At 50.8% G+C, this 23,741-nt stretch overlaps 7 protein-coding genes across 7 annotated transcripts; 5 read left to right on the top strand and 2 right to left on the bottom strand.

Moving 5' to 3' along the window:
* Window positions 1-356: 356 nt before the first annotated feature.
* BKA67DRAFT_666960 (uncharacterized protein) lies at window positions 357-2,356 on the top strand (the record flags this gene model as incomplete). Its single annotated transcript, XM_046108603.1, has 3 exons — window positions 357-408; window positions 463-1,203; window positions 1,276-2,356. The coding sequence occupies 3 exons, from the start codon at window positions 357-359 to the stop codon at window positions 2,013-2,015; spliced, it is 1,533 nt and encodes a 510-aa protein (XP_045964249.1). The 3' UTR covers window positions 2,016-2,356.
* Window positions 2,323-4,335, top strand: BKA67DRAFT_40829 (FMN-dependent dehydrogenase-domain-containing protein). The gene is made up of 3 exons (XM_046096730.1): window positions 2,323-2,662; window positions 2,746-4,038; window positions 4,101-4,335. Exons 1-3 carry the CDS (start codon window positions 2,629-2,631, stop codon window positions 4,259-4,261), a joined length of 1,488 nt encoding a protein of 495 aa, XP_045964248.1. The 5' UTR covers window positions 2,323-2,628; the 3' UTR covers window positions 4,262-4,335.
* A 1,744-nt stretch (window positions 4,336-6,079) lies between these two features.
* On the top strand, window positions 6,080-7,193 carry BKA67DRAFT_653317 (uncharacterized protein; the record flags this gene model as incomplete). The annotated part of the gene is made up of 3 exons (XM_046106343.1): window positions 6,080-6,201; window positions 6,259-6,802; window positions 6,852-7,193. The coding sequence occupies 3 exons, from the start codon at window positions 6,080-6,082 to the stop codon at window positions 7,191-7,193; spliced, it is 1,008 nt and encodes a 335-aa protein (XP_045964247.1).
* Window positions 7,194-14,387: 7,194 nt separating this feature from the next.
* Window positions 14,388-15,972, top strand: BKA67DRAFT_530232 (helix-loop-helix DNA-binding domain-containing protein; the record flags this gene model as incomplete). Its single annotated transcript, XM_046099209.1, has 3 exons — window positions 14,388-14,508; window positions 14,562-15,560; window positions 15,623-15,972. The coding sequence occupies 3 exons, from the start codon at window positions 14,388-14,390 to the stop codon at window positions 15,970-15,972; spliced, it is 1,470 nt and encodes a 489-aa protein (XP_045964246.1).
* Window positions 15,973-16,843: 871 nt separating this feature from the next.
* On the top strand, window positions 16,844-18,687 carry BKA67DRAFT_546889 (uncharacterized protein). Its single transcript, XM_046101417.1, has 3 exons — window positions 16,844-17,335; window positions 17,423-17,851; window positions 17,927-18,687. Coding segments are annotated over exons 1-3 (912 nt in total). The 5' UTR covers window positions 16,844-17,333; the 3' UTR covers window positions 18,408-18,687.
* Window positions 18,688-19,102: 415 nt separating this feature from the next.
* Window positions 19,103-21,031, bottom strand: BKA67DRAFT_509247 (uncharacterized protein; the record flags this gene model as incomplete). Its single annotated transcript, XM_046097227.1, has 1 exon — window positions 19,103-21,031. One exon carries the CDS (start codon window positions 21,029-21,031, stop codon window positions 19,103-19,105), a length of 1,929 nt encoding a protein of 642 aa, XP_045964244.1.
* Window positions 21,032-22,065: 1,034 nt separating this feature from the next.
* Window positions 22,066-23,525, bottom strand: BKA67DRAFT_40559 (uncharacterized protein). The gene is made up of 4 exons (XM_046096720.1): window positions 22,734-23,525; window positions 22,480-22,657; window positions 22,292-22,405; window positions 22,066-22,225 (listed from the first exon to the last, which is right to left on the bottom strand). Exons 1-4 carry the CDS (start codon window positions 23,271-23,273, stop codon window positions 22,083-22,085), a joined length of 975 nt encoding a protein of 324 aa, XP_045964243.1. The 5' UTR covers window positions 23,274-23,525; the 3' UTR covers window positions 22,066-22,082.
* Window positions 23,526-23,741: the final 216 nt, after the last annotated feature.

Genomic DNA, 23,741 nt, shown 5'->3' with positions numbered 1-23,741 from the left:
CTTCTTGAACAAAGCTAACTCTGGCGACCTTATTGCCAGAGCACATGTTCAGCAATCTAAGCATCTCATGAAGCAAAAAACGTAAAACCTGGCGGGTCTCTTAGTATGTCATATTGTAGAATTTATCTGGCACAAGATGATTCAAAGTGATCGCCCTGTGAATCCAATGAGGTTGCTTCATAGTTGCCCAGCGACAGAGCATACCGAGCCAAATATTTACATTGCACCACCACATGCACACATTAGCAGTACAAAACGCTTTTGCGTGCTACTAGTATTGTTTCAACTGAAACAGCTCGCCTAGCGTAGTCATTTCAACCGCCACACGATTCTTCGAACCAGACTCTTATTCAACAATGGGCAAGAAAAAGAGGAAGGCATCTGCATCGCGCGATAAGACCAAGGTTAGTTCGTCGCCCGAGGCTTCTTAGTACGTCGACCTCAGAGGCACGAAGCTACCAGCACGTCTTGATGTGGTAAACCTTCAAGCTGTAAAACCTGCACTGGGCGACCCAGATGTCGATGCACGCGTCACGATTCAGCAGCGACAGAAACGCCAGTATGGGCCCGGTAAACCAGTCTTGACCTGTGAAACTCAGCAAAAGAGACTTTGGCATAACAAATACTTCAAGCAAGCAAAGAAGCTCGTCAAGCGGCGAGAACGAACTGACAGGGCGCTGCTTTATGAAGTTGACAGAGAGCTCTTGGATGATAAGGCCTGGGAAGCACGCGAAGCACTTCTTCAAAAACAAAATTCCCTCCGACGCCGAGAGACACGTTACTTACAGGAGATTGAGCAGAAGCTCCAGCGTGCCAGGGCTCGACTCGCCACAGGCCGCAATGATCAGATTGTTCGGGACGAATACCGTCTCCGCAGGCTTCTTGATATTTTCCGGGCACATCTGGGGCCGTATGTTGAAGCCAACTCCCCAGAGCTAGACAAAACCCGAGGACGGAGTAAGAAGATTAAATTGGAAGTTACTAAGGAAGCCAAGGGTCTGAACCAAGAACTTCGAGGAAACCCTGAGATGCTGGCTGTGCAAAAGAACGATTGTGTACGGCAGCTCAGCCCACACCAAGACCTAACATCCGGAGAAGACAAGGGGATCAACCTGATAAAGAATCGTCGACGGCTTGACGAGATTGTTGCACCTCACCTAGACGACTCCAACGTCGTGCATGACGTACCGCCGGCAAGAAAAGGTACAACTGATCCACGACTCATGAGAGGAGCTTTGCAGTTTGCTCTTTGTCTTGAATCTCACGGATCTTTAGTGTCTTCATCTATGTCTTCTCATAGAGAAAGCGAAAGCGACAAAGGACATCAATGCATATCAGAGGAGGCTGGACCGCAAAACGCAAACCAGAGACAGAGCCAGAGACCACTGGCTACGGCTGCTAACCAAGCACAATACGACTCATATTTGGATTCACCAACGCAGCAGACTTTGAAAGCTCAACGATTTGCCGTCACGAGAAGGCAAACAACTCGCAGCAGTCCGACACGAATTTCGGGCCCCAACCCCCTTAAGACAAAGACGGTCTTATTTGAAGGCCCTAAGCAGAAATACGACTGCCTACAACCGAATCCAGCTCCAGAGCGAGCGGAGGATTCCTTTGCGGAATCTAAAATGAAAAAAAAGCATCGAAATCAGGCTTCACGAGGTTCCTCGTCTTCAGAATGGCTGGGGAAAAGCAGCACTCCTATTCCGCCGCCTTCGATCCCTAGCATTCCCAAGATACCGTCGGACAAAATGCAAACCGTTTCTTCGATCTCTTCATCTGTGGCCCGTCGAGTTCAATTTACCCCAACGTCTATGCGACCACATACAGGACAGCGCCAGCTAGCCCCAAAGAGCTATGGTGGTGAGAGCTCGTCTCCTACCATTCCTCTTATCAGTGCTCGTCTCAATATTCCCCGGAGTTTCGTCAGAATTTTTCCTGGCAGTACTCAGGACGATCGAGTAGCATTGGAGGAAGAGAAAAAACGATGGCGAAGCATACTCGGCCTCTGACAAGCATGGGGGTAATTTTGGATTCGATTGATTGTGGAAGGGAGCGCTCTGCTACAGCTGATACGCAGCCTACACTAGTAAACAGAATATGACAGCTCGGTTACTGCCTCCAGAGCTCCAACGTTGAATCGACACATTATCAAATGACTTGCTGAGCCGAATTATTGCCATGTTTCCTCGCCTCACCCCGTGTATTCTGTTATTAAATTGCCAGAACCTTCTACCAAAGCGGTAGCACTGCCTAGGAAACTGTCCGTTGACTTTGACTGGAGTAGTATGAATTATTATTATTGGTGTGAGATTGGACACCACCAATCGTAGATTGTTTTCGTTCCTGTCTTAGTTTCCATTTCGCTCCATTTGAGGACCAAATCGCCGAGAGTATCCCCAACCATTGCTGACTCGTTTGTTGTTGACGCTAAACCCCCGAGAACTAGTTACTGCCGTGGATCACTTTCCCCAAAGTGACTCGCAGGGGCCCGCGGGGTAAAAGCCGCCGAGTTGGCGGCTCCACATGAGGTTGAAATAAAATGGATTACCAATGAGATCATGCTTGATTCTCATCATGCTCTTTTGAAGTAGATACGTGAAGTATTGTTATGTGTTGTGCAAGATGGCGGGAGACAAGTTGATCCGTGCTGAGGAATGTGAGTTGCTAAATGGATTCCTGATCGCAGCTCGATGAAGACTATCCAGACACCAAACGGTCTGACTGACAATGGCGGTCTAGTGGTGAAGCACACCTCGCCAGAGAGCTGCTGGGTGGTGCTGTACGGCAACGTCTACGACGTGACAGAATTTCTGCCCTCACACCCGGGCGGCTCCAAGATCATTCTGCAACTTGCAGGCCAGGATGCCACCGAGGAATACGATCCAATCCATCCCCCGGGACTTCTCGAAGAGAACCTAAAGCCTGAGGCGAAATTAGGCAGGATCGACCCCGATACACTTGTCACCACCACAACGGCAAACGAGGAACCGAAGATGTCCGACGGAGATGTTGCAGATCCACCGCTTGAGAGCCTGCTCAACCTCGATGAGATTGAGGAGCTCGCTACCAAGAAGATGCCCAAGAAGGCTTGGGCATATTATTATTCATCGAGCGACGATCAATTTTCGAAGAGATACAATAATCAAGTTTACCGGAATATACTCCTAAGACCGCGAGTGTTTCTCGATTGCGTCAGCTGTGATTCATCGACTACATTGTTGGGGCAAAAGGTTGGCCTTCCTTTATTCGTGGCTCCGGCGGCCATGGCGAGGTTAGGCCATCCCGACGGTGAGGCTGGTATTGCTCGCGCAGCAGCGAAGTTCGGCGCATTGCAGATTATCTCCAACAATGCATCAATGACGCCGGAGCAAATCGTGGCGGACGCAGCGCCGGGCCAAATGTTCGGTTGGCAGTTGTATGTGCAGAATGATAGGGATAAGAGCTTGGCCATGTTGGCACGCATCAACAAGATGTCGGATAAGTTCAAGTGCATCGTCCTGACACTAGATGCGCCCGTGCCTGGCAAGAGAGAGCTCGATGAAAAGCAAAACTTTGCCAACGCGGCACCCGTCGCGGCTGCGGCCAAGACCTCTGGCGAGCCAAGTCGGCCAGGCGGAGGAGGCGTCGGTCAGCAGTTGTTTTTTGGTACTGCTGCGGATCTAACGTGGAAGGTTACGCTGCCATGGTTGGCACAGCATACAAACTTACCAATTGTCTTGAAGGGCCTCCAGACACACGAGGATGCGTACATTGCGGCAAAATATGCCCCACAAGTACAGGCAGTTATTCTGTCTAACCACGGAGGTCGTGCTCTTGATACAGCTCCTCCTGCAATTCACACTCTTCTTGAAATCCGGAAATACTGCCCCGATGTCCTGAAGAAGATCGAGGTTTGGGTTGATGGTGGCGTCAAGCGAGGAACAGATGTTGTGAAGGCATTGTGTCTTGGCGCCAGGGGCGTCGGCATCGGTAGAGCCGCTCTATTTGGCCTTGGTGCCGGTGGACAGGCTGGGGTCGAGAGAACGTTCGAAAGTGAGTAAAATCAGGTGTCAACAATTCGGCGTTTGCTGTCTAGGTGCTAATGGTTGTAACAGTTCTCAAAGCTGAGATAGAAACGTGCATGAGGCTGCTTGGCGCACCAAATGTCGATGCGCTTGGGCCGCAGCATATCAACACTCGTATGGTCGAGCGGGATATTTATGATGGTGATTCTAACCTCGAGAATGGGCTTTGGGCACCGAAAGCGAAACTGTGATGGGAAACGTTGTGGGAACTATTAACATGGTGGCTTAAACTCACAACGATCTAAGATTTGTATATGCTTGTTACATAGCGTGATCACCTAGGTCCAGATTTAGGTTGATAGAACTGTTACGATGATTTGTTTGAGGTTGCTATCAGTTCAGTACTCTATAGATAATGATACAAACCTGGCAATATGATTGTCATTCGTGTTTGGAAAAGCAAAGATGCGTGCTTTGTGATTTGTGGCGGCGTATTCTATATTAACATGGCCGATACGACTCTGATCTTCGTTTGCGCTACTGCCGGATAGTCCACACATGTTCGCATTGTATATCGGCATTGCAGATCTTTGTTAGAGTTCTCTCAGTCGTCATGACAGATTCGCAGGCCGAGGCACATCTTAAAATCTACAAACGCCATTGGTAAATTAGAGGCGCTTCGCAAGCAAATACTTGTTCAAGCGGGCACCTCTATGGTCAGTTGGGCTACTTTCCTCGTCCTGTTATCCTAGTGCGCCCGAACTTTTCATGCATTAAAACGTTGGTATTTGCAGTCAACCTCTATCGGCGGTATGTTGACTCCCTAGCAGGGTTGACCATGGTCGGGGAAAGATTCCCTGGCGAAGGATGCGCTAAGGGTTTGTGGGTTGCGAAATACCAAGCTGTTGTCAGACCCGTCGGCCGAAAGTGCTTCTCACATGCTTTGATCTCCCGATCGAAGGAACCAAACTAACGCAGTGGAGGAATGGGATACAGGGGAAGTTCATTAGACTTGGAGCGACTTGGCGTGTGGGGAGATGAAATCCGGGGTACCAACACCCAGTCGCATTAGAGCATTTACCTATCACAAAGGCTTGGGTGAACCTTCACGCTGGCCAGCTCAACATGAAAATTGCCAAACCCAAGAGAATTCAAGTTTGTTGTTCAACTCCAACGATCCCATTGCCTTTAAGGAATAACAGCATTATTCACTCTTGGTTCCCCCCCTTTTCTTTTTTGCCTGTCTTCCCCTGTGGAAATAACATCAGGCACTCTTATGTGGCACCCTGGTTATAAGACTCTAACTAGACGTGTTTGGCAGGACGTACTGATTTCATGACTAAAAACTTGCCTCAAGACCTCCAGCTCTCTACCGCGCCTCGAAGCCCGTCGTTGTAATTGGATTTTCATGTGCTTCCTCGTCAGCCTCGGGAGTCTGATTCTCGGCATCCCTATTGGCTTGTTCCCCAGATTATTGTTAATGGGGCCCTTGTCGGATGGTCTACTTTTGCGGGGATGATCTCGGCTCGTCCAAACTGGGGTTCACATCCGTGGTCTGGTTCCATGTTCTGGTGATCTTGCATTCGTCGAATCTCGACTATGCAGCTTTATGGGGCAAAGGTACCTTTTAGCCAAGGCTCCTTTTACAGGCTCAGGACAATTCTATTCAAGTAGTTTAGCAACGTCTGTAGTATGTATGGGTGCTACAAGACGCTTATACGGTCTATTCGGCGATCGAACTTGCTGGTCATGGGGGCTCCATCGTTTATGACATTTGACAACAGACCTTCCGGACGCTACTTCCCGCATCTATAATATCTAAACACACTGCTCAGTCCCCTGGACCTCACATTCGTTTGTTTTTGGTAGAGCTGGGACACAGCACAGTCTCGCGTATTGTCAGATCTACGCCGACCGGATACAACGACCTCTTTCTTATGGTCGAAAGAAACTTACAATTCAGAATATGCAAAACGCGGTGATACGACCACCTCACTTTCCAAAATTTATGAAAACCACACCTCGCGGTCCTTATATTCAACGGCCAACAACCACAAATAACAAGCAAGATGTCAGAAACTACACATAGTTCGACCGGCAAGCCGAAGGCCAGGAATGGCCATTGCAAGAGATTCTGGTGGCTGTACTTGTTGATTCTGGTGGTTATTGTTGTCATCGTGGTTCCTGTAATGTATGTGAGCCCTGCTTCAACTCAAAGTCTACTAGTAGCTTATCATTTCCCAATCAGTCTCCTTGTTGCGGTACCCAGGATTGCGCAGAACAAAGTCAATGAGGCCGAGCTTCACATTGATGGTGTCAAGATCACCCAAAGCGAGACAGGCTCCTTCAACATGGCCATTAACTCCTCCATCACTACCGACGGTAGTACGCACGCGACAATAGCTGCATTTAATGGCACCTTGTGGCTTTTAGACCATAACCCACCATTGGCCTTTGCTGCCGTCACGTTCCCAGAGACGCCTTCTGATGCTTTGGTCTTGGTGAACATTAGCCAGCCGGTAACCATTGACCACATCAGTGAGCTCACTATCTTCAACTCATATCTTCTGACGAACCAGAGCGTGAATGTGCGAGTTGAAGGAGATACCACTGTTCGTGTATCCGGTATTGCGCGTGATTATCCCATCACCTTTTCAAAGGATGTTACTTTCGCTGGTTTCAACGCATTCAATGGCATCAGTGTAGCAAATCCTCATGTCAGTTTGTCGACTAGAAACAACTTCAATGCGACAACTAACATACCAAACCCGACGAGCTGGACTGTAGAAGTGGTAAGTACAGTAAGAATATGTATAAGACTGCTGGCTGATGTTACTTCAGGGCAACGCTTCTTTCCACACCTACTTCAACGGTTCTAATATTGGCAATACAAACATTACCAACATGGTCCTCTACCCAGGCGATAACAACTTCAACATTAAGGGAGATGTTGCTCAGGCAGATGTCATCAAAGCTCTTCAACAAAGGCCCTACTGCGAAAATGGAGGCCTTTTGCCGGTACAGATTTCCGGGAATAGTGTGGTTAATAATGGCCAAACTATCCCATGGCTTGCTGATGCCCTGGCTTCATTCAACGTGAGCCTTGATATTGACATTGGTGAAGCCATCAAGAACGATATTGGACTTTCACTGCCATGCAGCAACACAACGATCAAGTTGTGAAATTCAAGTTGACGGCTTATTTGCTTGGCTTTCTGCATGGAACCAAAACTGCTTGAGACGCTTTGTCAGTGAATTTTCAGAGTCTTTCACAGTTGTTGCTATGGATGGAGCTGTTGATAAAATTTCAGAGATTGGAAGGCTACCTTGGCAAGAGACCCGATGACAGTTAGGCATCTGATTAGGGGGACTGCATCAAACAATATACATACTGCTATGTATCGGTCGGCCCAGGATCTGCATTGCAGCTATTATGAGGAGAACTATGTTGGAGGCTACCAGCACCGGCTTTCTGTTCACGCCATAGTACGTTTTGTGTCATGGTTAGTGAATTGCCGAACTATTCTGAAAACAAATGAATTTTGATGTTATATTTTTGACAAACAAGTACCGGATTTTATTGCTAGCCGTATGGTCCATCCACCTGGATCTGACTTGCAGATCCGGTGGGCAAGCGTTTATTCGAATCGATTCCTACATCGTTGTGCCCAGATATTGACGTCGGCAGCCTCTCCTTGTGCATCATCCGAGACCGAGACAGGAAGCCCCCTGTACGCCTCGCAGGCAGCTGAGGACATTGCCGACATCGATCTCATGCGAGTACGGACGTTGTCTTCAGACAAACGTGGGAGATGGGCAACAAGTCTCATGCCCATGGCCGTTTTGTGGAACAGGAAGACAGACAGGAAATGTTCTGTCACTCGGGATTATGTTGCTTCGAGCAACACATGATCCCGACAGATGGGGAATGGGCTACTATGGGGGGTCCGTTACACGTGATTGTCTTTCTATCTGTACTATATGTTTCACGTTTGATCCCGCCTAGCAAACAGACCTCACCCCTAAAAAAGGGCACACATTGTCATCGAGGATCTACGCCCTCTGTGCGGCATCTAGGTACTGTACCAGATCGTGTATGACCAAGACACATCAGACGGTCCATGCGATGTCATAGGAGGCCGCCTAGACTGGTACAAGACATGTTTACTCGAATAACCTTGGGGGGGAAAGCTCAACAAGGTACGGTTCTCGAGATCACGCCAGGGCTTTTGAATGACTATAGCAGGCTTACCTTACCTTGAAGCGTGATCGGGGGGAGGCTTTGCTTAGCGGCGGCAACGACCTCAAATCATGCAGACAAGCGTCCTTAGTTGCCCTGACTAACCGCCTAACCTCGCTCAGCAACCATAATCACTCAACAGAACAGAATTGAAGTCATAAATTTGTCGATCTCGTGTTGATTTTTAAGTTTCCGAACATCAGTGGCGCATCCTGCAGACCGGATTTCCACGATCAAGATAAGCAATATCAAAGGTTCAAGTCCTGTACCTAAGCGTGAACTGGTGTGGCTGGAGTTCCAGAAGTATTTTCGAAAGCGTTGTTCCATTGGGATGGTAGATTGGATTAAGCCATCTACGGATATCAGACGTCACTCGTTGCTCGGCATGGAAAATTTAAAAACATTTGAATATTTCTTACATATTTTTAAAATCCAGACAACCAAGAAGAAAAGAAAAGAAAAAAGAGAAGGAGGGGAGAAAAAGAAAGAAAAGAATAAACACCAATCTACGGGTAAGGTCTCGCACTTATATCAAATCATTCGGTCCTCCCTCTCAAGGCAACTGAATGCGAATCACTAGCCATATTCAAACCGAAGGCGCAGTAATTGTTCTCGTATTTCATCAGCAAAACCATCGAAGTTTGCATGCAGCTCATTGATCAGGATGTGCCCTGGATGTTGTACCCCCGGCTTCATGTTATACGAAGTCCGACGAGGACGTCCGATCACACTGGCGATCAAGGTCACCAGTAAGAGTCGAAGGATCACAGAAATAATGGCAGCAAGACATGTTTCATTTCAATGTAGCCGCCCAGGGCTTGCGCCATGTGAAACATCCAAGCAACGGGAATGTCGAATGATCTTTGGCGGCTTCAGGCTCTGCTTAAGCCAAACTCTCAGGTGCAGCGCTGCACATTAGCTATGTCTCAGTAGATGACGCCAAGGGACAATTTCTTATTCCATTAAACTGTGGTCTGCCCCGCTGCTGGATCAATCACAACATCCTCCATTCCTGTTGTTGCGGATTGTTATGTTGTAGAATTGAAAGGAGAGTAGCCACGGCTCTCGGCCGTGGTTATCCACGATATTAGACTAAGAGATGCCTAATATCTACGTCTAATACTAACTGGAGCCAAGAAGCAGGTCCCTGAGGCTTGATTTACCATGGTATATCGTGAAGAGTGATCCAAGAGAGCACTAATGTCTAAGTTAGTCAAACGTTGACGTTATGATAAAAGTGTGTAACTTTATCGGGAGGAACTAGTTGGCCATCTTTAACTGTTACTACACCTGCCGCCAAATCCATGGCAGACCCCGACTTGTCTCAATAGGGTTTGAATATGCCAGGTTGTCCACGGTCAGGTACTCGAAGGCATGGGCGTGCTGATTTACCAAGAAACGGCAAAAGCATCGCATGAGAGCTAAGTAAGAAGCTTAATAATGAGCTGCTTGATCGACCGTGATGCAAATACTACGTGGTCAGGATATCTTTGCAGAATTCTCCGGATGGCCGATTCCGCTGAGCACAGATATAAAATTCGGGGAAGCAAACCGAATGGACGTCCTAAAACAAGAGGTCCCACTGGCGGAGACATGGCAATTCGACCCCATATAGAGTGGAAAGTGTCCATCTGAATATTCGTACTATTGGCATGGCCCACATGCCGTTTCGCGAGGTCGTGTTCTGGCTCTGCCGAAGCAGTGCTCACAGGAAGTCTTCGAGCGTCGATTACTTAAATACCGTTGTTGCTACTCAGCAAGTATTCTAGCTTTGTCCGAAGCACAGCAGGTCCTTGGGAACAAGTTGTTTCTTCTTCGTTTGGCACGTTACCTAAAGTTTCGTCAAATTTCGCCGAACGCCTCGGGTCCTAAATCCATGAATGCCATGGTTCCGCTGCACGGATGCGTACGTTCCTGGCGTTACGAATTAGTGGGGGGGAACTTATTTGACCACCCTGGGCAACGATTCTCGCGAGCTCTGGGGTATTGGGTTTTTTTTTTTGGTTTTTTTTTTTTGGCTTTTGTAGCCATCCACAGCCCGAAATGAGCATTGCAGGGATGATACCGGGAACGCTAACATTCACTGCTTGACCCGCTTGTATGCTACTTAGACCCATCTCTGACCATCCGGAACGTGGCCCAGCTTGACAAGGGGCAGCTGAGGGGCGAAAGGAATTGCTGAGCCGCTGGCAACTGCGTCAAAAGGTAGGATTCGTGATACTATGTACGTACATGTGCAATATTCGACGAGGCGCCCGGAGGATCATTCATCTTACCGAGATCAAGACCGAGAGGATCAGAAACCATACAGACATGATGTATAGATGCAGCAGCTCGCCCGCACTCATTGTTAGAAAACGGTAAGTTGGATCAAGCCACTAAGGAACACCTTGCTCAACGATCTTCCGAATTGGCGGCTTAATTGCAGAACCAGAAACCACGGAGATTTGGTGACATCGCGCCTGTTACGATTGAGAATGCAGTGTCAGTAATTGCCCGGTCTCGTGTCATTCGAAAATTGCTTTGTGAAATCCTAACCACGTGCAGGCAAATTGACCTACGCTTCGTGGACTTTGGTCTTGGACAGATCCACCATGGAAGAAATGCTGCTTCAGTTGTAGGTATTGTAAATGCCGGATAATTTGTACAAGCCTACATAGGAAAAGTACTGCCTGCAACAGATAGATCTATTGGGGGCCGTCACTCTGCAGGATTGGACACTTATTAGTGAGCAAACAGTGTGTCAAGATCCTATGACGATTGTAACCCAATTCAGTGCCTTGGCAGACAAATGGGGTGCTTTTGACATAAGCAATGTGACAACGGATGGCGCGTTAGCTGAATATGTTGTGCTTACTTGTCGTATCTCGATTGAGGGTCTCGAGGGGTTTGTGTGAGTATTTAAATCTCATCTGCAGCATGGGCACACCGGCTGCAGTTATGGCGGCAGAGTTGGCCGCAGCTCAATGCAGTAATGGCTTTAATATGGGTCGGAGTGCCTCGTAACGAACTTCCACAGGTGCACCCTCAATCGCCATGCCAGCGTCCTAGCATAATGTGAATATCGTCATCGAGCGACCCGATATGGGACGTCAAGACCATTGTATTGCAGCTGACGAAGCACTGGGTGCTAGGATCCTATAGAGTGTTCCCTAGCACTGCTGGGCCATGTAAGATGCCGTGCAGCTTGACAAGATGGGAATTGCGACACCCGCACAAAGCAAACTTGCTGCAAAGTGCCGAGCAGCATCCAGAAAGCTGTTCCACGCCACATGAGCATTATACTTATGAACAAAAGCATTGAAGCTAATACTGCAAGAAGAAGTCCTGGACGGTCCCTGTGTTTGGCTCAATACACATCAAGCGCATTGTGCTCAATACGAGACAGCCTGGTGGGCGTTGACCGCACAAGACGTAGTGTTTAAATTTCCTCCCGCCTTCCCCACAGGCGCACCGAGAAAGCAACCTTACTGTAGGTACATACTGTAGGAAAAGGAAAGGCATAGCCATTTGTATAGCGCCAGTGTTGGAGCCAGCCAAAAGCTTTCCATGACCGCTCTGATTGGCTCAGCCGTCTCATCGCAAAGGCCACATGGCAGTGACCAACTGTTGCTTTACTTGGACTACCTAACTAAAGCCTCCTAACTTGGTGCATCTCACGTGGCGCCCCGGGTAGATCGACTTGGTCAGAGTACCAGATCTGCAGGTTGTGAATAGCACACACCGGACATGAACAGAAACAGAAAAACAATTTGTGGTGATTATAAAGGTACCATACATCAAGGTACTGAGCTCGTCTATGCAGTGGCCTGGCAAATGCCGAAATCTGAACTGTATGATCGACGACAGCATGTCTTGCAAATTGCCCAAGCATGGGGTTTTTTTGTCCATGCTTCCCGGGGAACACAAATCTGCCCCAATTGCTTCAAATGGTACTTACTACTGGGGCAGGGTCAGGGTCCACCGTCTCTCAGCCCCCAGAGAGAGGCGCTTCACATGCAACCACGAGTACTGTAGGTTACGGTCGTCGACCCGGGACTGATCGAATATAGCCCGCAACAAATAGACATTGTACATAGCAAACCATAATGACCTGACTGCATGGCCAGAAATTGAGGTGCTTTCGTGTATTCGAAAGCTTCGACTGCCGTTATCAGTTAAGTTTCTTCGGAACGTTGCACCAAAGTCTGCTGAATATCACATCATCGGGGAAAAAAAAGGTATGACCCTCCGGGTTTGCACGAGCCATTAATCTACTGCTGCACAATCGGACATACGCCGTAGACTTACTTGCGCATCCATACTCTGTTTCTATGTGCAGCACACGCACTGGGCATATGCGTAGGGCGGCGGGCTCTACATTCTTAGGGCTTACCATTCTGGTAATACATTTGAACAGCATGTGGTTGACTTTCATGTCTCTGAGCCTGTCATTGAGCCTCTCTTCCCAGCTGGGTCCATGTGCTTGGTAGAGCCAACGGCGTTTGCTGTTTTGACAACTCCACCGCACACTTCAACGAGCCAATGCCCTCTCTTACATATCTACATAGGTGCACTTGCTTGTTATTTCTCCCTGAGCGAAAGTTGTACTGCAACGGTAAAGTGTTCAAAATTGAAGGAATGGAGAACGCATTAGTCTAGAGTGAAGCTTATGACCAAGAATATCTCAATGCCCTGTGCATGCGCCTGATATCCGCATCTAGTCCCTTCGTTGATGCGGGTACCATGTATGGGTGGGTGTGTTGAGCCACGCGCGAGTAGGAACAGAGTTTGAAAAGGCTTCCCAACCTTGTCCGTCGTTTTCTCAAGAAGAGGGAAGAAAAAAAAACATACACCCTGAGATGCGCGTACCGATACAAGGCCACGCTGCCGCTCGATTTTTGGCCCACAATTGCACACGGCGTCAGGGATCATCGCCCGCAAGTTGGCGGACGTAAATGCGATGTGCCCGGTACATGCTCTGCCACGAGGAAAGAGGAAAATCACCCGCAGCAATCGTGCAATCTCGCGCGCCTGCTTACGTCGCGCTAAGGAAAAAGCCCCTGTCTCGGAGGTATTCCCTACCCAGCCATGAGGTAGCTTTCGTCGATTTCCCCCCTTGAGGGCTCTCAACTACAGTACGGAGTAAAACCCACGGTAGTGTGTACAGTGCAGTAGTAGGCCCTTCGCATGGGCGTCAGGGAACCACCCGCTGCAGTGTCAAGAGAGGCACTCACAGCATGTGGCTTGAAGCCCCATCGTCCTCACGTCCATGTCGCGGTACTTGTACCTGTGCCCGCAGGCTCGAGGGCAATCCTGCACCTACCGTCCTGCGCCTTTCCTTCTTCTTTCTAGTACTAGGATCGTCGTGGGCTGGATGATCATCTCCTCCGCCGCTGCACTTTGTGTCTGCACTCTGCACTACTGGGGGGTTTGCTCCCTCACCTCGATTCCCAAGAGCCCAAGGAACCAAGGAACCAAGAACCCAAGGACCCAAGGACCCAAAGGACCAAAGATCCCAAGCAATCAGCCCTAGTCAATTAACTGACCAACTCCCTCCCCCCGCTGACCACCTGGGCATCCCTACTAGCCGCTAGATGTTCCGCTGAATGTGGGCAAGCCGACTGGGGGGCATCTGGACTTTTGATGGTGGGCTCCTGTGCCAATCCACCTTAAACCGCTTTTAACGTTTCCTCCACGTTCTCACCCTCTGCCCACTCAACTTCCATCATTTACATCCACGTTGATATGCTGCTTTCCAGCATTGATGCGAGGAAGTTGTCCTTCTCTATTTTCCTTTAGACGACGAACGTAATCCTGTCGGTATAGTCTTATATATCATTTTTCCTTGTCGGTGTTACTTCTATCGGCCAGGCCACCCTTGCTGAGGGAGGATACCAGGAAGGCTTCGGTTGAATTGCGCCTGAGTGCAATTGGGAGCGGGAAGTCGACGAGGAAGCTCGAGCTCTAATTTCTAGTTGTATTTGGCCACGACGGTTTCCATTAGCGAGCCGAACCCAACCTTACCCGGCCCTCGCGCAGTTTGATTATTCGAAGACAGACGTGGTCGACGCGACAACCAAGACCCCCCACGGCCTTGCCCTCCCCATCTGCCGCGCGCCTTGCGACTTGGAATCCTAGCAGAGACTACCTTCAAGATGACGACCGAACACCCTCGACCTATTTCCCATAAACTCCCTGCAGGGCTTGCGGGAGTTTTGAATCCTGAGGAGAACCGTGATTCTGCCTATTTTTCCAGCACCGATGCCTCGAGCAAACGTAGGTTCAAGCGCCGTGGATGCGGCAGAGTATTAGCTCACAATATGATATAGACACTTCAGCCGCCTCGGGAATTGGTATCAATGTCGTAGGACCGCCTTCATCGAACCCAGCGTACAACGGTCCAAGTGAGAAGACCCCTTCTCCGAACGGAGCAGGCATGTTTCCTCAACCCCTGATCTCGCCATCCACCAACATGAGCATCAACTCCATGGTCTCGCCCACAACCACAACGCCAGGGAGTGGCCGCTTTGATCGCCCCCTGTCGTTGGAGTCCAATGGAACGAATGGCCACTTTGACTCCAGACGTGAGAGTGTGGATAGCAGATTCGCTCAGGGTTTTGGGGAAATGAAGCTGGGTGGCAACTCCCCCTATGCCAGCCATAACCAGTCAACTGCCTCTATCCAAGGAACCCTGGCCCAACAACGAAATCCGCGGACGAGTGGCTTGAACGAGACCCATTCGGTTCACCGCGTTTCTAATGGCTATCAGCCACATGCAGATCGAAACCCTCAGCCTGATCCGCACCACAGAATGGTGCGCACAGCACCAGTGATCACCGGGCCGACGACAAGCACACTTGCTCGAGCTGCCGAGCCTACAAAGGGACAGGCCTGGGCTTTCCCGGAGGATGAGATACAAAGAATGCCCTCTGCGGCGCCAACCCAATACTATCACGACTCGAGACGCAGTAGCATCACCGAGTCTATTGCCAGCAGTCAATACACCCAAGAGTCGAGGTTGCCCCCGGGCCAGCGGCGATTAGACGACGGAATTCCCGACTACCAGCGCATATCAACCGCCTCTGCTGATTTCCCAGCTGTCCACCACCACACGCTGCAGCACAAACAACTCACAGACCTCCATAGCGAGGAGTCCAGTCCCCATTCCGGTAACCAGCCATATAGCAGAACCCCTGAGCTTCGGGTCAGCCACAAGCTCGCAGAACGAAAGCGTCGCACGGAAATGAAGGAGCTTTTTGAGCAGCTGCGGGATCTGATGCCCCAGGAGCGCGGGTCAAAGGCTTCGAAATGGGAGATTCTCACCAAAGGTACGTTCATGATGTGACTGTTCATTTTGTTCTTTGCAATGGTCTTGCTGACGATTAGACAGCAATTGCGGAGCATCAAAAGCAACAGGACTACATTAAACAGCTCTCTGGTCATTGCCAGAACACTCAGCAGGAAGCCGACATTCTCCGTCGCGAGCTTGAGATGGTGCGCATGGAAAACAATCAGCTGCGCAATGGTCCAAACGTCCCCCCTGCCCATCAGCAGGCCCATCAACCTGGTTACGCCGGTTCGGCGCAGCCCACCGCCGACCCGTACGGCAAAGGTTCGTCGCGGCCAGAACTACCGCCTTTGCGATCGCTGAGTGGCAATGTGCCAAATGGTCCGGACTCCATGACTGGAGTTCAATACGAAGGGCAGCAAGCCAATGGATATGGTCAGCGCCAATATTAAGTAGGATGCTGCTGTCGTCAAACGCCACAAGTGTCTTGTGATACGATACGGACCGCTATGTTTATGTTTTCTGTTGGGGCACACCCCAGGTTAATAACTGGACCCGGGCTGGCGAGTGTTGCACTCAAGGAGGTAGAATCTTACGGCAAAATCTGCCCTCCACGCAATATGGCTCTGGCCTTTCGAGCAACTCTTCTTGGATCTACAGCTCGCTTCTGTTGCCTTGCAAGTCTGAGAGACGTGCTCAAATCTGGGCGGGCATCGAGGCCAATTCATGGGAACAGAACCATGGGCAAAGGCCATCAACAATGTTCATTTCTAATGTGTGATATAAGGAAAGGCAGCGGGACAGGTTCATGCCTGTATACGTTGTTTGCAACGCTACTATGGGTAGCTTGATAACGGGCGGGTTATCAACTGGATTTTCATCAACCAGCAGGCGTATACGCCTATGCGTCTATCCAGACTATTTCTTTTTGATAATTTCTGGGCGTAGGATTTCTGGTGTCGGTATATACCCCCCATACGTCCCAACGAGAGGGGCTCGGGATATGGAAATATTTTTCGGTCGGAATGGTTGTGTTGAAATATAAAATTTAAAAAAAGCGCAAGGGCAGGTGGGGATATAGACCACCTACAATAAATGTAAGGGGGTTACTTGGACGTGGAGGGTGTATTGATAAGGGCCAGCAGTCCGTGGCTGTCAGCAAAGAACTGACCAAGTTCAAGCATGGGCTGCTCAAAACACCAGTGGTAGCAAGAGGCATGCAATTAGCTACCTCGACCATGAATCAGAGAGGTAGAAACTTGTCCATGATAACGGTCACAGACATGGGCAATGAGTATGAGAGTGAATGCAATATCTAGTAGACCTTCCATTGTGCAAAATACCCCCCTCCCCCCAATACCACACGGAGAGCACAACAAGGCAAGACTGCATGGCTGACCAACCAGGCTGAAGGAGGCCCCTTACTTTAGCTAGCCACTGTACATAGCAACAGTATCACGGAGCTCAAGGGCCAAAGGATCCGATCCGACAGGAGAAGGGGAAAAGCAACCGGACCCACCTTATCCCACGTCAGATACCTTTACTATGTGTCTTGCATAGTCAAGGTACCCTACTCCGTACTTGGCCTTAGTTCGTGGCGCCGGCTCTCCTGTCCCTGCCGGCAGCCAGTAAGAACAAGGCCAAATTTTTTCTCTTCTCAGTTTTCAGTAAACCCAGTCGAGTCGAGCTTTGGGACCGTTTTAAGACGAACGTCTCATCACCTCACATCCGTCACATCACATAACTACTCCTTCGCCTCCAGGGTTTCTTCCATTTACACATCAAATCCCAGCACCATCAATCAATAGCCAACATGTAAGTTCCATTGCAGCATTCATTTCCCGTCCAAAACCCACTACACATGCACGCGAGGGACTTGGATTGACATGGTGAAAACCCCAGGTATTCCGTTCGTCGCGCAGCATTGAGAGCTGCCAGCTCTCCCTCCTCCATGGCTGTCGCCGCCTCGAGGCAGCAGGCGAGCTCCTTCGCTATGCAGTTCGCCAAGGCCGCTGCCCGCCCTGTTGTTGCCATGCCTGCCCGCTTCTTCTCCCAGACTGCCCGTGTAGCCCAGGACCAGACAGAGCAAAATATCGTCGACGATGCCGTCAAGTCAACAGAGGGACTCGGCTCTACACAAGAGACGGCCGACCCTACCCTTAAGTCCACCCCTACCATGTCGGAGTCAGCAGCACAGACCGAAGGATACCCCGTCTTCGTCAGCAATATGACCTTTGATGCCACCGACATGCACCTGCGCGAGGCTTTCGGCAAGTACGGCGATATCAGCGCAATCAAGATCGGCCGTGACGGCCGCGGCTTGAGCAGAGGGTATGCACGAACAGTTTCCCTCCCTGTCTTATTTGAGAACTAAGCAGCTAATGTCTTTCTGTTTCCCCCTCACAGTTTTGGTTTCATTACCTTTGCTGAGAAGTCCGCCGCCGACCGTGCTGTCGCCGAGTGCAACAAGTCCTTCTGGCACGGCCGCCGTATCAATGTTGAGCACCGCAAGTCCAAGGACCTCCCCGAGCGACAGCCCTCCCGCCCCGATAAGCCCACTACCTCGCTGTACATTGGCAACATTCCCTACGAGACCTCAGATGCGGACCTGAACCGCCTGTTCCGTGAGCTCGACGGCGTCACTGATGTCCGTGTCGCCGTCGATCGCAACACCGGCTGGCCCCGTGGTTTCGCCCACGCCGATTTCGTCGATCTCGAGAGTGCTATCAAGGGCTACGAGAAGGTCGCAAACACTTCAATGGGCGGCCGCATGCTCAAGGTCGACTATTCAGAGAAGCGCTCTACCAACGACTATCGGGACCGTCAGGGATCTCGTGGACCCCGTGAAGCCCGTGAGTTCCGTGCGCCCCGTGACTCGGCGTTCTAAGTCGGCCGAGAGTGAAAGGCGGACGTACGATGATTGAACCGCATGCCGTGCCGACAGAAACAGGCGGTGGGGTGCAGCTTTTACTCCTAGATCTTGTATCACACACGGGATACACGGCCTGGAGAGAAGGATACCCGTCCCCGTGACAGAGGCGACACGCGGGAGGGGAGAGGACCAGAGCTGCTGCGCATTTCCGACGCACATTTTAGGGCCAGTTATGGTAACCTGGAGGTCGACTGTATATGTAACAACATAAAGACACGTGTAAAACAACATTTTAATTAGGTCAATGGCGTTAGTTGTCAGCGACTTGAATGTAACATATCTCCCATCTGATTGATTCTACGGCTGTGGTATGCCTCCCTTTTGTCAACTCCAGGATTGCTACCATGGTCCATAGAGGGCCAACGTGACTGTGACATTCCCGACAGGCTATGTAGCCAGGCACTGCTCTAATGTAGCATTGTAGCATTGCACCAAACACGAACAAAACACCAGAGAGGTCGAGGCTGTGCAAGCAAGATGCGTGCCAAGATTCCCTACGACGACGCTTACTGGGACAGTGGGGACATGGCGCAAGGCACATGTGATGATCTGACGCGGGTTGGCATGGCGAGGGCCGTGGCGCTTGCTCGTATATTCCAAGCAAGGCTTGATTCGACCCTTCACTCATTTCCCTCTCTATGGCAGTCATGTCAAAAGTCGACATCACCCCTGAAGACGCCCGGATCCACGCCGGCCACCACTTTTTCAGCCAAGTCCCGCCTACCCATTTGTGTGAAGACTCTTCGTAATGTGTCGTACAGGTTGGTGCTCCTGTTCTGCGTAGTCATGGCGTCCAGCTGCGCATCAGAGACGTCGCCGCCCAGGATCTCCCTGGCCTTTTCGCGGCCCTCGTGCTCGACGCTCTTGTGCATCTCCAGGGCAGCGAGGAGGTGGCCGGCAGCCTCGGCGTGGCAGCCCATGTTGATACAGCTGACGCCCAGGTTGTATCTGGCTCGGACGAAGTTGGGCCGCAGGGTGAGCGCGTGCTCGTACGCTGCGATGGCGTCCTCGCTCTTCCCGCTGTTGGCCAGGGTTGCGCCCAGCCGGTTCCAGAGAAGGTGTACCTGCGAGCTCTGGTTCGAGGAGCCCTGCTCCGAGGAGGCGAGCGCGGAACTGAAGCAGTCCACGGCCTTGTCGTACTCTTCAGCGCCGTAGAAGAGGACGCCCAGACCGACTTGTACGTCGGGGTCCATGTGTTCTCCGTCTGGGCTTAGATTAGCCGCCTTCATGAACAGGTCTGTGATTTTGTCGTGCAGAATCTGCCGATCGGTGAAGCCAAGGTCCGTCGCCGGTGATAGATCAGCAGGCGAGATAACTGATGGATACTTGATGGAAAGCCACCGTTCTAGTGTCCGGTAGGCTGTGCTATCGTATCCCTCGTTGGTGTACGAGACGGCTAGGGTCATCAAGGCCGGCAAGTTATTCGGATCAAGGTTCTTTGCTTGTTCCAGAGCTCGGATGGCTGCTGTTTCCTTCTCATTTTGTGCTTGCGCCCCTCCCAGCTGCACCCATGCATCGACGTGTTTGGGGTCTCTCTGCACGGCAGCCTCGAAGGCCAATGCTGCCAGCGAGAGGTTGCCACCCTCGTCCATAATGCGCAAACCCTCCTCGAATGGGTTGCCCGTGTCTTTGAAAAGATTGTCTTGTTCGAACAGATAGCTCTCAACCTGGGGGTCTGCGAACAGTCGGGTGGTCTCACCCCAGTTCATATTCATATTGTCCCAGCTTTCGTCGTTGAACTTGCTGACCCATTCATCCTCGCCCATGATTTCTTGGTTGGCGTCCTTCTCGGCTTGAATGCTTTTCAATATTGATTCAAAATCGCCAAACTCGTTTGTTTCCGATTGGAGGATCTGTTCGTCGAGCTTGTCCAGCTCAGGCTCCAGAGCGGCGTTTTGTTCTGCCTCCTCTCGTGCTTGCTGATCGTCGAGCTCGAGTTGTTTGAACTGCTCCTCCCACTGCTTGTCGTCAAGCTCCACCAGCTTGCCCTTCCCCTTTATATCTTGTTGTGGTTGCTGTTGCTGCTGCTGCTGCTGTGGCGGCCCGTACATTTGGTTTCCATACATGGCGCCCATGCCATAGTTCATGCCCATATTGCTGGCCATACCCATCATGGGCCTTTGGTAGCCCATCTGCGCCGGCATCGGACTCGACCGGTGGGACTGGTTTGGTTGCTGCATTTGAGCAAATCTGGCGTAGTCGTCTGGGCCGAACTGGGTTCCTTGGGGGACCTTGAACGCCGACTCCATGGCGGCCTGGGGATTCTGTTGGAACTCGTTTGCCCAAGACGGGGAGGCAGAGCCGGCGCGCAGGTGGACGCCGTGGGAGGGGCGGTCGATCTGCAGCTGGGGGCCGTTGATTGGCATGTCGTGTAGTTGACCGTTCTGCTGCAAGAAGCCGTTCATCATGGCGTCCTGGGGCGCGTGGGCAGCAGCGCTGCGGAAGCCAGCGAGACTGGACTGCGGCCCGCCATTGACCATGCGATCGCGCTGTAGGCTTTTGTCATCTTGTGTGTGTTTCGTGAACTGGCTGAGGGGGTTGCCCGCCGTGGAGCACTCGGCGCCTCCCATGAAAGACATGTTGATTATGATGCCTTGCCTGTGAGGACTCGGACTGCGACTGGACAGCCAAACAGAAAACGGAAGGCGAGAGGCAAGAAGGGGGAGTATGTAGGATGGTTGGGTTGCGTAGGGGATGCTCGGATCTCGTTCAGATGTCAAATGAATGTTAGTGGGGGGGGTTTATTCTGGTTACCTAAGGACCCCGAGTTACAGTAGGCCTGTTCCAGGTTTAGGCCGGGCAGCTTGCCGAGGGCCAAACGGCGCTCGCTATGCCCGCCCGCACTGTAATTAAGTTACTGGACTGTTCTAGGTTAGGTTATAGTACATTTATCTTAGTTCGCCCCAGCTTTTGCTTTCTCTTTCGCCTTCTCCTTCGCTTTCCCTTTCGCTTTGCCTTTCCCTGTCCCGAGGCTTTCTCCCCCCCAAACATCCGCTTTAGGTTAGGCAACTCTCATTTGGCCGTGTTTTGGTTTTGAGCTGGACGGTCGGTTCGGATGGATCGAGTCTATATCGTGGGGTTTTGATACCAAGTAATTATTGCGGCTTTCGATCGGTCCGTGATAAAACCGAACTTCGTCACTCTTCGGGGAGAGGTGCTGCCACTGGGTTATGTATCTGTTATTGACACCGCCTTCCGAGATCCCTTTCTGAAAGACCCCTTTCCATACTGTCCGTGGGTCCAGAATACATACATTCGTCTTCAACGCCGGTTCGATTGGGCAGTGCGATATCTAAATCCTGGTAAACCGGAAATTCAGGCACCCCCGTTTCGGCAATTATGCTCAATATCTGTATCGCGAGTGATTTCTCTTCTAAACACGACCGCCCAGGAGCAGTACCATGGGTACGACACGTTGCCACACTGAGCCGCATGTGCAACGACTTCTTGGCGTGCGACATCAGAGAGGGCAGTGTCAGTTCGTTGCATTTTCCCGAGCTTTCGCACCCTACTTCAGTTCCAGGAGTTGCCGCGTGTCTATGGAACAGGCATGCCCTTTCCACAGAGGACAAGGCTATACACAGTACATCTAGCTGACTACTCTCCTAACACTTGTTAAAACTCCTTTGCTTAGTAGTTGAACGTCTCGCCCACGAGATTCTCGCTCAACTTCCACAGCCTTTCTGCTTCGACAGTACTAGTTCCCCACGGCTTGACTGTTTGAACCCACGGGTCTGCAACATGACTGTCCTCCAGATATGCGCCGTTATTTGCTGGGAGACTGTTGTTAGGCCAATTCCACACTTATGGGAGGAACCAGGGAAACGATAAGTACACACCTGAAAGACTGGGCTCAAACGCTGCGTAGATGTGGGTTGCAGCACCCTCCTGTTCTGATTTGAATATGTACTCCTTCCACGCCTCGGCGTTTCCCATTGCCTTGTCACTATCACCTATTTCGACATATCAGCCAGCTGCTGCTTACCTGTCGGGTTTCTAATCCATGGGGGAAACAGAAAACACTCACGAATAGCAGCCATACCTGCCTCTCCGATTGGACTTGTCATGTTGGTAAGGATGGTACCGGGGTGGAGACTGAAAGCTAGAAGCTTCGGTCCCAGCGTCTTGGCCAGGGAGAGAGCAAACAACATATTGGCCGTCTTCGACTGGCCGTAAGCGGACCATTTGTTGTACGTCTCTCCATCCTATGCGGGCAGCACGCTTGGTATCAGCTGAAAGACGTCACACGGGTTCCCCGGAGGCGGGAACACTGGCTCTTACCCGAAAGTTATAGTCGCCCCAACGGATTGGACTTAGGCGATGGCCGTTACTGCTGACGTTGACCACTCGTGGTGACGAGGAAGCTAGGATCTTCTTCATGATCAGGTTTGTGAAGAGGAAAGGCCCCAGATGGTTCGTGGCAAAGGTTGACTCATAACCATCCTTTGACAGTGCAAATTCAACCGCCCAGATGCCTGCATTGTTGATAAGAACGTCGAGCTTTGGAACATCGTCCCAAGCATTGAAAGTCGCGGCTGATGTGCGGACCGCGGCTAGAGAGCCTACATCCAGCTCGAGCAGGCGAACCTGGATAGCGGGATGGTTGGCAGCAAGTCCGTCGGCCGTTCTCTGTATACTGGTAAGATTGCGACCGGCCAGCACCAAAAGACCAGGCTGCGCCTTTGCAATGCTCTTGACGAAAGTCGCTCCGATACTGCCTGGGGATGGGCCAGTTATCATTACAACTTTGCCACTGATTTCATGAGCCAAGTCGTTCGTCAACTCGTTCGCCGTGGTTTTGGCGTTGTAGATATGTGCCATTGTGTAAAGTTGACTAGTCCGCGTCGTCTGCTTCCCTTTTTATCTTACATCTCGGGCCCCTTGTTTCCCGTGTCCCCATTGTGCAGGCCCATTGGAAGCAAGCTGTTTAAATGTAGATTCCAGCGTACTTCTATAACATTCATGCATTGTTCATATCCAGATTGATTTCTAAGCGACGACTATCGATTCATAAGCGGGTACGGCACAGGTAGATGTAATATAACACAGGCCCAGCAACGCAATAAACAATCACGCGCATCTGAATCTGACTAGCACATGTTATCTTAACTCCGCGCCAATTATAGGGATGATCCTCGCCAGGGCGTCGAATAAACCCCTGGATTGACAACCGCCGTTAGTATCACACTAATAAAGAATACATATCGGCGAATGCGCTCACCAGCAATTTCATGTTCACAATACCTCGGGATAATGAAACACGAGAAACGTGAGATCATACAGACCAAA

The sequence above is a fragment of the Truncatella angustata genome, assembly GCF_020726525.1.
Source record: "Truncatella angustata strain MPI-SDFR-AT-0073 chromosome Unknown BKA67scaffold_1, whole genome shotgun sequence".
NCBI lineage: Eukaryota > Fungi > Ascomycota > Sordariomycetes > Amphisphaeriales > Sporocadaceae > Truncatella > Truncatella angustata.
The sequence above is the reverse complement of the archived record's forward strand: the minus strand, read 5'-3'. Positions and strand labels throughout refer to the sequence as shown.

Excerpts from the sequence above, each read along its gene's own strand:
- BKA67DRAFT_40559 (XM_046096720.1), bottom strand. The coding sequence starts at position 23,273 with ATGGCACATATCTACAACGCCAAAACCACGGCGAACGAGTTGACGAAC. Across the intron at positions 22,658-22,733 it reads GGGGCGACTATAACTTTCGG|GATGGAGAGACGTACAACAA; the intron begins GTAAGAGCCAGT and ends CTGCCCGCATAG. Across the intron at positions 22,406-22,479 it reads GGCAGGTATGGCTGCTATTC|GTGATAGTGACAAGGCAATG; the intron begins GTGAGTGTTTTC and ends ATGTCGAAATAG.
- BKA67DRAFT_546889 (XM_046101417.1), top strand. Across the intron at positions 17,852-17,926 it reads GGCCGCGGCTTGAGCAGAGG|TTTTGGTTTCATTACCTTTG; the intron begins GTATGCACGAAC and ends TCCCCCTCACAG.
- BKA67DRAFT_40829 (XM_046096730.1), top strand. The coding sequence starts at position 2,629 with ATGGCGGGAGACAAGTTGATCCGTGCTGAGGAAT. Across the intron at positions 2,663-2,745 it reads GTTGATCCGTGCTGAGGAAT|TGGTGAAGCACACCTCGCCA; the intron begins GTGAGTTGCTAA and ends ATGGCGGTCTAG. Across the intron at positions 4,039-4,100 it reads GGTCGAGAGAACGTTCGAAA|TTCTCAAAGCTGAGATAGAA; the intron begins GTGAGTAAAATC and ends TGGTTGTAACAG.